The sequence below is a fragment of the Neophocaena asiaeorientalis genome, unplaced genomic scaffold, assembly GCF_003031525.2.
Source record: "Neophocaena asiaeorientalis asiaeorientalis breed wild unplaced genomic scaffold, Neophocaena_asiaeorientalis_V1.1 scaffold430, whole genome shotgun sequence".
NCBI lineage: Eukaryota > Metazoa > Chordata > Mammalia > Artiodactyla > Phocoenidae > Neophocaena > Neophocaena asiaeorientalis.
The window spans coordinates 3,204,926-3,216,988 of record NW_020173691.1 but is presented as its reverse complement, the minus strand read 5'-3'; the positions used below and the strand labels follow the sequence as shown (position 1 = coordinate 3,216,988).

The following is a 12,063-nucleotide window of genomic DNA, read 5'->3' as shown; positions in this document are numbered from 1 at the left end:
ATGCTTGGAGATTTAGCAAACTTAAAGTTTGAAGGTTTTCAAAGAAACGCATTTTTTCTCTAAATCAATGGATCAGAAATCTATGTTTAGCTTAAGCCTGGAAGAAACAGCCGGTTTAGTGAACCTGGATCCCAGGAACCAATACAGCACAGGAAAGGGCCCAGACTCCTCAGTCAACCTGGATTAGAACACCTGTTTTGCCATTTCTCACCTGGTTCACTTACCTGCATCACAATGTATCTGCTACTTTTCTGACACAAATAAATCAATACAAACTCCTCCGATTTTCCTAGAAGATCCTTCAGCTGAAGTAAGTCTTGTGAAATGTCTTCTTTCACAAGATGGTTGGATTTATACTTGCTTAGAGCTAATTTAAGTTTGCATTAAGTACCACATACAAATATAGCAGAAACCCACTAACACAAATTCCAAACGAGAAGCTCAAAACCATCAAGGGAAAGACGGGTTTGTTTCTTCTCATTTTCTCCGCCTACGACATTTATTTTTTGGCCTGAGAATTCTTAAGGCTATTTGGGGTGGGTATGAGGAGTAGTGGTTTTCCAGAACAGCCTGTTTAATGGACAAAGGGATATAACAATGTGTTTCCTTTCTTGATAAACTGTGATTTGGGTTTTAAAACCAAAAACATTGGTGTAAAATACAAAAGAGCAAAGGTTGGTGAAACATTTAAGATGAATTACTGGGGGCATGAAATGCAAGGTGCTGTGAATTAAAATGCTGCAGGCGCAGAAGTAAAAGGTGACCAGCACCCCCTCAACACAGACGAGGTTTGACAAGACGAAACAATTGTGGATTATTATTTTGATTCAACGTAGTCATCATCTGATTTTGCTGCCATTCATTACTTCAATTTTTAAAATCCTTAACTATAAAGGTTCTGAAAGTCTTTCCACTAAGGGAAAGACTTTTCAATAATAAAGGGCCCAGGTCAGACAGTAAATATATTAGGCTTTGCAAGTCTGTTGCAACTACTCAGCTCTGGAATTACAGGGCTAAAACAGCCATGGACAATATGTAAACTAGTAAGTGTGGTTGTGTTCCAGTAACATTTTACTTAACAGAACACAGGTGCAGGCCACAGTTTGCCAAGCCCTGTCCTGGAGTCTGAAGTGTCATAGTATTCCATAAAACCTTTGATTTACCATTTTCTGACTCCCATTTCAAGAAATCCTATAAATTCATGTTCAAAACACTTCACTCACAAAAAAAAAAAAAAAAAAAAAAAAAACACTCAAATTTCAAACGAGAGGAATCTGTTCAAAATCAAAACTTTGTTTTTTGGAACTGTAACTTTAAAACTTTCAAAGTTAATACTTAAAATGTGAAAAGTAGCCTTAACTATTAAAGTAACTCAGCGGTAAGAGTTATTAAATATTTGGTGTGTTCTTGGATTTCCACCTCACACTTTGCTTGATCCCCACTTTAATGCAACAATCTACTGGGCAGGAGGAAAAGGAAAGGGGAGCAGAAGGTGGACTTGAAGGGGCACTGAGGGTGAACTTGAAGGTTTTTATTCTTTGCCCACATTATGCTTATATTCTGCCTTCATGCTTAAAAGTTCGTGCACAGAATCACCGATCTGATCCTGAAAAAGAAAAGGGGGTGGGGGGGAACGAATAGAGGAAGAAAAGTCTCGTTGAAACCTGTAACTATAAAACCTCAGCCGACCACTTTCCTTACTTTAGTGGTAGTAACGTGACATAGGAAATGGAATGATAAAGCGGCTTAGAGAAATTATTAATGTTAAAACAAGCACAGACTTGCTTAATAAATAACAAACTAGTAAAACCATGACTCTCTGGTGCTTAGAATGTCTCTAACTGGAAATAACTTGGGAATGAGTCAAAATTGGAATCCACGCTTTGCAAACTTCAGGAAGTTACTTTCACATTCATATTCACTTCAGAAAGTAGTTTCTCATTGGCTACTAAAACCAACAAATAAAAAAAGGAGTATTATTTGAATATTATTGTATGTGGTGTTGTGAGGATTAAATGCAAAAATAGTAATGTATAGTGAACAGTGCCAGATATAGTCTACATAACACTTCCATTCAGAGTAACTGTGTTGGTTCTCTAGGAAAAAAGAGCAATTTACTACTGTTAGCATTTAGAGAAAGAAAAAAAAAAAATATATATATATATATAAGTAATATTTTGAAACACAGATATGGTACATTGTAGGCTTTCAATAAATGTAGGTTAAACTACACTGAAGTCAGATTCATTTCAGTACCACATTTATCATTATCAAAAAGCACCTAGTGAAAGTACCTGCCCAATTTCCAAAGAAATTTAGAGTTTTTTACCCACAGGCTGATTTTCGTAACTTCAGCAGTGCTATTTTATGAATGTAATCCATTAACCCAACAGGATGGGAAATAAGAGTTAGCTGTTGCTCTGAGTATAATGGTTGCCGTTGTTACTACCCCACACATAAGTAGCTGACCAAGAATCAGCACGGAATATCACATGCTCTACTCAGAATGAAGGAATTTAAAGAGCAAAGCCCTTCCCCTCAAATTATATCTAGAAAAGGGTCCATAGTTAGTGTATGACATATACAGAGAGTACAAATGCTCCTAACCTCACCACAGGATAGGAAATATCAAGGGTTTATATGCCGAACCCATACACCTACCAGCCTTTATTCCTTGAAGCAAAGCTGTTTTAGAGCATCACAGCTATGCAGGACTTCAACAGGCTCGTTAAAGAGAAAGGAGAAGAGATTTCTCACACTTCACAATGAAGAGACAGAAAAATAATAACTTCTGGAGCAAAACCCAAGATCTCCCCAAAGCGTTTGCTCTCCTCAGCAGAGGTCAAATGTCCATGAATGAAAGTATCTTAGGGGACAGGGTCAGATGCAGAAAAACTTGTTAATGAGGTGAGGAATTTACAACCTCAAGTTACTTAATCACTCTCCAACCAAAGCCCAGGATGTTGACCAGACCACAGATCCCCAGGAACATTTTAGAACAGATCTCCTCCAGTCCCGTAAGTCAAGCCCAGTGGTTCATCACACCTCTCTGTGTTCATGCCACAGCCCAGATTCTACAGGTTTTGGTAGCTTATCCAGTTATAGCACTACTAGTTTGATCATGTTTTAGAACTATGCTACTATTTGAGTAGAACCACATGTCTTGATTATTAAACTTGATTCTTCTCTATCCCAGATGCCATTCCTTTTGCCTCTTATTTAGAACAAGCAATCCTGTTCCACACTCAGTGCTACCATCCACTTGGCTAAATGTTTTGCCTAAAGATATCGTTAAAACGAGAATGAAATTTATACTTCAGTCAAAATGTGGTATCACTTGAGGGCTCCCCTACAAAAAATCTGAAATAGTCACTGGTCAGAAACCTCTTGACAACTCATTATTCCCTGAATATCCCTCGACCTTTTGCTGGTGCATCTTCTACAGCCAGTCCCAGGCTAGCGGCATCAGCACCACCTGAACAACTCTTTACAAATGCATACTCTCTGCATGCTCTGGACTTACTGAAGCAGACACTCAAGAGGCAGGGCCCAGCAGCCTGTGTTTTAGCCAGCTCTCCGGTAATTCTGATGCACAATGAAGCTTGAGAACCACAGATCTACACTTAAGAGTACCTCCTCTGAAAGTCATTCACCTTAAAGGGCTTTTTCTACTTCAGGACTACTTTAAATATCCTTTATAACTGTTCCCCCTTGCCTGCCACTTACAGACACAGACACTTCTGAGAGCCATTTATACATATCCCACAGGATTACAGTCTGTGCATGGCTCTTACTCAGCTCCACGCCCCCACTAGATGGTAAGCTGCCTTGCACTAGTATTTCCAGAGCTTGGCAGATAGCACGTATCAATAAATGTTGACTGTTACGTCAAAATACTCAATCGGACAGTCTATAGACAACATGTCTCGTAAGATGAGACTAGCCTAGGTCGTTTGACCTCATAAGCTTACTTACAATGTGTCTAAACTCGTTCCAGGATACTGACCTTAGGGGCTTTTTCAGCTTTCAGTTTACGAACCACCTCCCCTTGTGCAGCAACTTCATCATACAGAGATTTACTTTCCAGAATATCTGATGATGATGTAGAAGAAACATTCTGTACTATCGCAGCAGGAGGATTTCCAAGTTTATATTCCTGGCCAGTTTTCTCCTTATATTCAGCCTTCAAAGCCAAAAGCTGTTTTACAGCTGCATCTATATCTTCCTTTGCTGCTTTCTTGGCTTTTAATTCACGAACCACATCCCCTTGAACAGCCACTCTGTTGTAAAGGACCAAGGAATCCTCAGACGTAGCACAAGTATTATTCAAAGGAGCTGACATTGTCTTAAGAGGAGTAGCTTCCTACAGAGGCAGAAAACCAAAAGTAAAATTAATTCATGTTAAAAATCTTTCCACAAAATTATATCAAACTGTTCTCTAATGTTTTAAGTTAAAAACAAAATTTAAAAATTTTACTCCTTAAAAAGTTTAAATGAATAATCTCATTCCTAAAAATTTATCCTAATGAGAAAAAACAGAAGTAAACAAAGGTAGAGGTACACAGATATTCACTGGAGCATTTTTATTACAGCAAAAAACTGAACCTAAATCATTACCATTAGAGGACTATTTAAAGAAATTATGACACACCCACCAGATCTGAGAATAAATCACTGCTCTACCACACACTAGCTGTGCAACCCTGAATTAGTTACTTAAGCCAGTTCTGCTTTTTAACCATAAGGGAGGGATAATAATTGTATTGAACCCATCAGGTTGATGGGAAATAAAAGGTAATAAATCTATGTAAAGCTCTTAGTTACAAAGGCTGAGAAAATGTAAATATCAATGAGTTAGGTATTATTACTAATTTTTTAAAAGATGAGATATATCTAGATTGTTGACAAGGCAAGAGCTCCATGAAATACTGTGAAACAATTTTATAGTAATGCTGTGAAACAATTCCATTTGTGTAAAATTATACATATATAGGCATATGGTTGTATATAAGCATGTGCAACAAATCCAGAGATATGTTCCCTAAACTGATTTCTGGATAGTGAATAACTATATACTATATTTATTCTCAATGACATGCTCTTCTTTCGCTTAGAATGTTTTCCTCCTACTGAAACCCTTCTAACTTTAAAACCCTGCTACACCATACCTTCCCTGTGACTTTTTTCTTTAATGGTCTTCTACTTAGTTTTTCAGAATAATCTCATACATATTCATTGAGCCATACGTATTAAACTCCAAAATGTTTGGCTCTACTCCATAACTCTGTCCTGATACCAGACCCAGTATTCTCAATGGTCTTCTAGACATCTTTACCTGGATAGCTAAGAGGCACTTCAAGCTGTATCAAAGTTGCATTTTACATAAGATTAGGTTCTAATATGACCATGTAAGTCAAAAACCACATACACTAAAAAATTAGTCCCCCAAAATTCCTTAAATCACTCATAATTTATAGTATTTTTTTGGTGAGGTATATATATATATATATATATATATATATATACAATCCTAAACATTAATATGCATATATAAGTGCATAATATTATATAAGGGAAGACTACAATAAAGGAAGCCATTGTATCAAAACTATATACAGGGCTTCCCTGTTGGCGCGGTGGTTGGGAGTCTGCCTGCCGATGCAGGGGGCACGGGTTCATGCCCCGGTCCGGCAGGATCCCGCGTGCCGTGGAACGGCTGGGCCCGTGAGTCATGGCTTCTGAGCCTGCGCGTCCGGGGCCTGTGCTCCGCAGCGGGAGGGGCCGCAGCGGTGGGAGGCCCACGTACCGCAAAAAAAAAAAAAACTATATACAGTCTGTTCTGCTACACTTATTTTTGGTAAGATGAACTGACTCATTCATGGTTGGTAAACAGGGGAACAATATCAATATAATGCTGAAAAATCACGTCACCTTGTACGTGATTACTCCCAGTGTGTTAATGTTTTATGTCAAAGGAGCATAAAGGAAAAAGCTTACTCACAATTAAAGAGAAAGCTTTAGAAATACATGACAATCTTACAGAAGAATGAGAAAGTCTGTATAAGTGCATTCCTTTAGGGCAGGTGGTACTTTAAAAAAAATGTTTTCCATAACATTAAACCATCTAATGACGGTGTAAGCATGGATGAAGAAGCTTCAAAGATATATATCCTCTTCTGCTCAAAAAAAAGTGTTGAAGCAGGGTACTCCCTGGATCAGACTTTAATTTTTTTTAATTAATTTATTTATTTACTTATTTATTTTTGGCTGTGTTGGGTCTTCATTACTGTGCGCGGGCTTTCTCTAGTTGTAGTGAGCGGGGGCTACTCTTTGTTGAAGTGTGCGGGCTTCTCACTGTCGTGGCTTTGCTAGTTGTGGAGCATGGGCTCTAGGCACGCAGGCTGCAGCAGTTGTGGCACGTGCGCTCAGTAGTTGTGGCTTGCAGGCTCTAGAGCTCAGGCTCAGTACTTGTGCTGCACGGGATTAGTTGCTCCACGGCATGTGAGATCTTCCCGGGCCAGGGCTCGAACCCATGTCCCTTGCACTGGCAGGTGGATTTTTAACGACTGCGCCACCAGGGAAGCCCCAGACTTTAATTTTGATAACAGCGGTATCTACTGGAGGCAAATACCATCAAAGATCTATACATCAAAAGAGAGAGCAATACCCCTAAGGTTTAAGGCTGCAATGATGGTTGACTGCAATGTTGGGTACAAATGCCCGTCAACTGTATTTTAACTTCTATTAGGATCTGCGCAGCTTTCAAAGCTTTTCCAAAACCTTTTGGATACTCCTCCCACCAAGAAGCCTCTACATCCTCTCCCTTGAATCTGGGCAAGGTTATGACTGTTCAACCAATACAACACGGCAGAAGGGACTCTATGCGAGGTTTCCGAGGTTAAATCATAAACCATACAGTGATGCTTCGAACCTGTCTACTGGACACTCACTTTTGGAGCCCTGATCTGTCATATACGAAGTCTCACTACCCTGACACTCATGCTGCAGCTCTCTGTCAACACCTCCACTGAGCTCTTGGCCAACAGCCAGCATCAACTGCCACCCATGTGGGTGAGCCATTTGGGATGTCTGGCCTCACTGAGCCTTCAATGACTGCTACCCAGCCACAATATGAATGAAACCATAAAAGATGTAGTTTTCAGTGGTTTGCCCCAATCCTATTTTTCCTGATTAGTATGTCATCTTGTAGAACATAAAGTTTTTCAGAACACATGCACTGGGGCTTCCCTGGTGGCACAGTGGTTAAGAATCTGCCTGCCAATGCAGAGGACACGGGTTCAAGCCCTGGTGCAGGAAGATCCCACATGCAGAGCAACTAAAGCCCGTGGACCACAACTACTGAGCCTGCGCTCTAGGGGCTGCGAGCCACAACTACTGAGCCCGCATGCCACAACTACTGAAGCTCGCATGCCTAGAGCCCGTGCTCCGCAACAAGAGAAGCCACCACAATGAGAAGCCCGCACACCACAACAAAGAGCAGCCCCTGCTCGCCACAACTAGAGAAAGCCCATGTGCAGCAATGAAGACCGAAAATAAAGAACACATACATTAACTCATAGCATAATGCTAATAACTTTACAGGAAATGTAAAAGATGAGAGGCACAGGTGTAAATTGGGACCAATGAGGGAACAGTAGCCAAATTTCCCATCTCGTGCTATTCTAGTATATATACTAGCAGTTCTCAAGGTGTGGCCTACAAACCCCAGAGGGTTTCTGAGACCTTTTCAAAGGAGGTCTGCAAGGTCACAGCTATTTTCATGATAATAATAAGATGTAATTTGTAGTTTTTGCTCTCACTCTCTCATGAGCACACAGTGCAGTTTTATGGAGGCTAAGGCAAATTAAAAAGATTTGCAAAAATGCAAAACCATACCACTCTCCTAATTAACCCAAGTTTTCTTTTAGAAAACAGTTACTTTTCATAAAAAAATGTTATTTATATAAACATACAGTTTTTATTATTGCTATTTTTTAAATGAATTAATAAATTCTTTTAATACTTCTCAATTTTAATGGCAAACACTGATAAATATAATCCATGTAAACGAAGGTCCTCAATCATTTCTAAGTGTGAAACCAAAAAGTTTGAGAACTGCTGGTATATAAATAGCACAGGGATACTGCCCTACTTAAATTCTTACTTCTCTTCCTTTAATTTTCTTTTGGCTAAGACTACATAGCTTTTAGTTTGTGTAAATTAAAGCTCAAGTCATGACATTCCCGCTCTTAACAGCTCCAAACTTGTATCTCCTAATAAACTGTGCTTCGGTCTTCCCTAGCTCAGGTTATTTACCACTCACTTACCTAGTCAACCAAAACAAAACTAGAAGTTACTGTCTTCCTATTTTACTTCCTGAATTCATGTCCTACTTTATTTCCTCCATGCCCTCATGCTCTGGCTTCCTGACCACTTATCACACCTTCTAATCCTACGTCCAATCCACCCTTGAAACTGTCTTCTTCACTGCTACCAAATCTTCAATGACTACCCAACTGCCAACACCTATGGACCCCAAAGTATGCAGCAAGGTGTTCCAGGGAGCCACTGGAAATTCCTAGGGACACCACGGGATGTTTTAAATATCTAAGGTAAACAGTAACATATCCAACACCTGTCAAACACTGCATACTACAAGTTCAAGGTGGCTCGGTTTCAACATTAGTTTATGCTACATTCCTTTCAATGATGCCATATCTTTGCAAAGCTGGATTTTTCACAGCTGTTTTGTTAAAAATCAAATACCACAGGAAAATCATTGTGGAAACAGAAAATAAGCAAGGTAGTGTCCAATCTGAGTCCAAGGTTCAAGAAAGAAATAAAAGTATTATTTTTTTCTTTCAACTGATATGTCATTTTAAGAATGAAATAAAAATAAGAATGTAATTTAAATATCTAACATTTAAGAACAAAATCTTTTATAAATGAAATTTAAGTTTCTTTTCCTTCAATTTATGCATATTATTTTTTTCAAATGGCTACTAAGTTACTGGGATATAAATATTTATCTAGTTGCTTGAACTTAACTACTTAATAAAGAGAACAGTTAGGAATTTCATTCAGCCTAGAGGTGTCATGAAAAAAATTACTGGGAAACTAAGGGTGCTATGAAATGAGGAAGCTTGAGGACCTCTGGCCTGCAAAATAAACCCCCTAATTCTCTAGACATGTCACGGCCTCTCAAATCCACATCCTGTAAAATGAGGACAGAAGCTGTGTCTCTATCTGGAATGTCCTCCAGACCCGGACTGCCAGGAAGATTCCTAACTCATTCTTAAAGACAGAGATTAAGCATTACCCCCAAGATGAAAAAAAAAACCAGAAAGAGGCAAAGTTTCTCATTTGCCCTTTTTCTCTTTTCTAACCCTCAATGACTGCTGGGAGCTCTTCTCCAAGATGCACTGGAGTTTGATAAAGTGCAGACAGGGAGCCAGAAAACCAGGTCACTGTCCTAACACTGTCATAACGACTTGTTTTCTTGGGCAAGGATCTACTACAGCTCTATTAGAATTAAAAAAAGCCTTTTCTAAAAGATTCTTTTAATCTAGTCTTTCTTACTCTTTCACATAAAAAAAATTAACTTTTGAAAATCTTGTTTTGCAGGGTGTTTTAAAACCTTACAAGAAAGAACAACAACAACAAAAATGGCAAAAGTTAGAGTTATTGTCTTCTTCGATCTCAACAGTGAGGAAGACAATCTTTGTAAACAAACAGATTCTAAACCCTAGGACAGAAAGATCACTGATTAGAGACATATCCATAAAGGTAAATTATTTACCTCATTCTTTGTTGTTTCTACTTTGGCCTTTTCCTTTGACCCAGATGTTGGCATTTCCTTCGTATGCCCATCAGGAATGTATATCAGAATGCATGGAGCTTCTATGCAACTATATGGACTAAAAACAAAATGAAGGGACAAAAAAGTTTGTTTCAACAAAATTATCTGAACAGCAATTAAAAATGAATTCCTAGATTAATTCAATGGCACTGTTAATACTTTTCAAGGTATAAGTAAATAGTCCATTCTCTTATTCAAATCAGTCTCTTCAGAGTAGTTTATATAAATATATATAAAAATATATAAAAATTGACATGTCATATAAACTTTCAATTTATGAACTTTCATGGATATGAAAATGCTAAGTCCAGGACAAAGTTACATGTACTCTGGCCACCAGAAATGGCATTAGTGGATGTTCATGGTCTCACTCTTGACTTAAAAGAAATGCATCTACATACCACACCTAATCTGCTTATGAGCAGAAGAATTTCTGTAAAACATTTATTTTGTAAGAATTTCTCAATTCTAAAGGGTACAGTCATTAGCAAAATCCACTGCCCTTGAGACTACTCATAAGCAAAATATTTTTTTGAATTTTGTGGCAAAGGCCACAGAGTAAAAATAAGTGAGAGAATTTAATAACAATAGAATGCTATACATCTCTTCAGTATTTCTGAATACGGCCTTATTGAAATATAATTCACATACCAAAAACATCCACCCTTTGAAAGTACACTATTCCCTGGTTACATAAAATTGTGCAACCATCACCACTATCTAAAACATTCTCACCACCCTAAAAAGAATCTTTGTACCCTTTATCTATCACTTGCCAGTCTCCCATGCCTCTGGTCCCTAGCAACCACTAATCTAACTTTGTTTGTATGAATTTGCCTATTCTGGACATGTCATATAAATGAAATCATACAATACGTGGTCTGTTGCAACTAGCTTACTTCACTTAGCATAATGCTTACAAGGTTCATGCATGTTATAGCACGAATCAGCGCTTCACTTTTTTTATGGCTGAACAAGATTCCCTTGTATGGATACACCACATTTTGTTTATCCATTCATCAGCTGTTGGACATTTGGGTTGTTCGTACCTTTTGTCTATTACGAATGATGCTGCTGTACATTCCTGTACAAATTTTTGTGTGAACATATGTTATTACTTTTCTTGGGTATATATATAAAAGTGGAAATGCTAGGTCAAATGATAACACCATATTTAACTTTTTGAGGAACTGCCACTTTGTTTTCCAAAGTAACTACATCATTTTACAATCCTATTAGCAATGTATGAGGATTCCAATTTCTCCACATCCTCAACACTTGTTACTGCCTGCCTTCTTGATTACAGTCATCCAAGGGGATATGGAATTATATCTCACTGTGGTCTTGATCTGCATTTTCCTAATAACTAATAATATTGAGCATCTATTCATGTGCTTATTGACCACTTGTATATCTGCTTTGGAGAATGTCTTTGTCCGTTTTTAACTGTCTTTTCATTATCAAGTTGTAAGGATTCTTTATTTATTCTGCATACAAGTCCTTTATCAGATACATGTGCAAATATTTTTCTCTCATTCTGTGGACTGTCTTTTCACTTTCCTGATGGTGTCCTCTGAAGCACAAAAATTTCTGATATAGTCCAATTTATGTATATTTTCTTTGGTTGCTTATGCTTTAGGTGTTATATTTAAGAAAGCACTGCTAAGATTACAAAGACTTAAATGTTTCCTTTAAGAGTTTTATAGTTTAGCTCTTACATTCAGGTCTTTGATCCATATTTGAGTTAATTTTTATACATGGTATGAGGTAGGGGTTCGTTCACTCTTGCACGTGGTTGCTGATACAGCACCATTTGTCGAAACGTTCAACAATCTTTCAGAATAAACTGAGAGCCTACTCTCTTCTGGGCATGACTCTAGTTGGCACCATCACTACCACTACCACTACCACCACCACCACTACCACCATCACTAAATATTTAACAAGGGCTTAATAAGTACTGGGCACTGTGCATGCTGTTTACACACATGGTCTTATTTGACTAACGGCAACGTGATACTAAGATGAACATGAAAAATGTATCTGCCCTTAATGAATTTCCAGTGGTGGAAACAAGACAGACAGACAGACAGACAGAAAGACAGATACAACAGCATGTGATATTCTAAAGAGGAAAGTGCTTGCTGCAATGGGGACACATAGGTTGGGTGCCTATCCAGGTTAGAGGAATACAAGAAAGCTCT

The 12,063-nt window shown here is 38.2% G+C and overlaps 1 protein-coding gene across 1 annotated transcript in view; it reads right to left on the bottom strand.

Annotated features, from left to right (window-relative positions):
* EPRS1 (glutamyl-prolyl-tRNA synthetase 1) overlaps window positions 1-12,063 on the bottom strand; it is a 68,462-nt gene that overhangs the window by 24,022 nt on the left and 32,377 nt on the right. The window contains exons 17-18 of the mRNA XM_024750472.1: window positions 9,800-9,917; window positions 4,007-4,363 (exon numbers count right to left, since the gene is read on the bottom strand). Coding sequence (XP_024606240.1) covers window positions 4,007-4,363; window positions 9,800-9,917 — 475 coding nt within the window. The remainder of the gene's footprint in view (window positions 1-4,006; window positions 4,364-9,799; window positions 9,918-12,063) is intronic.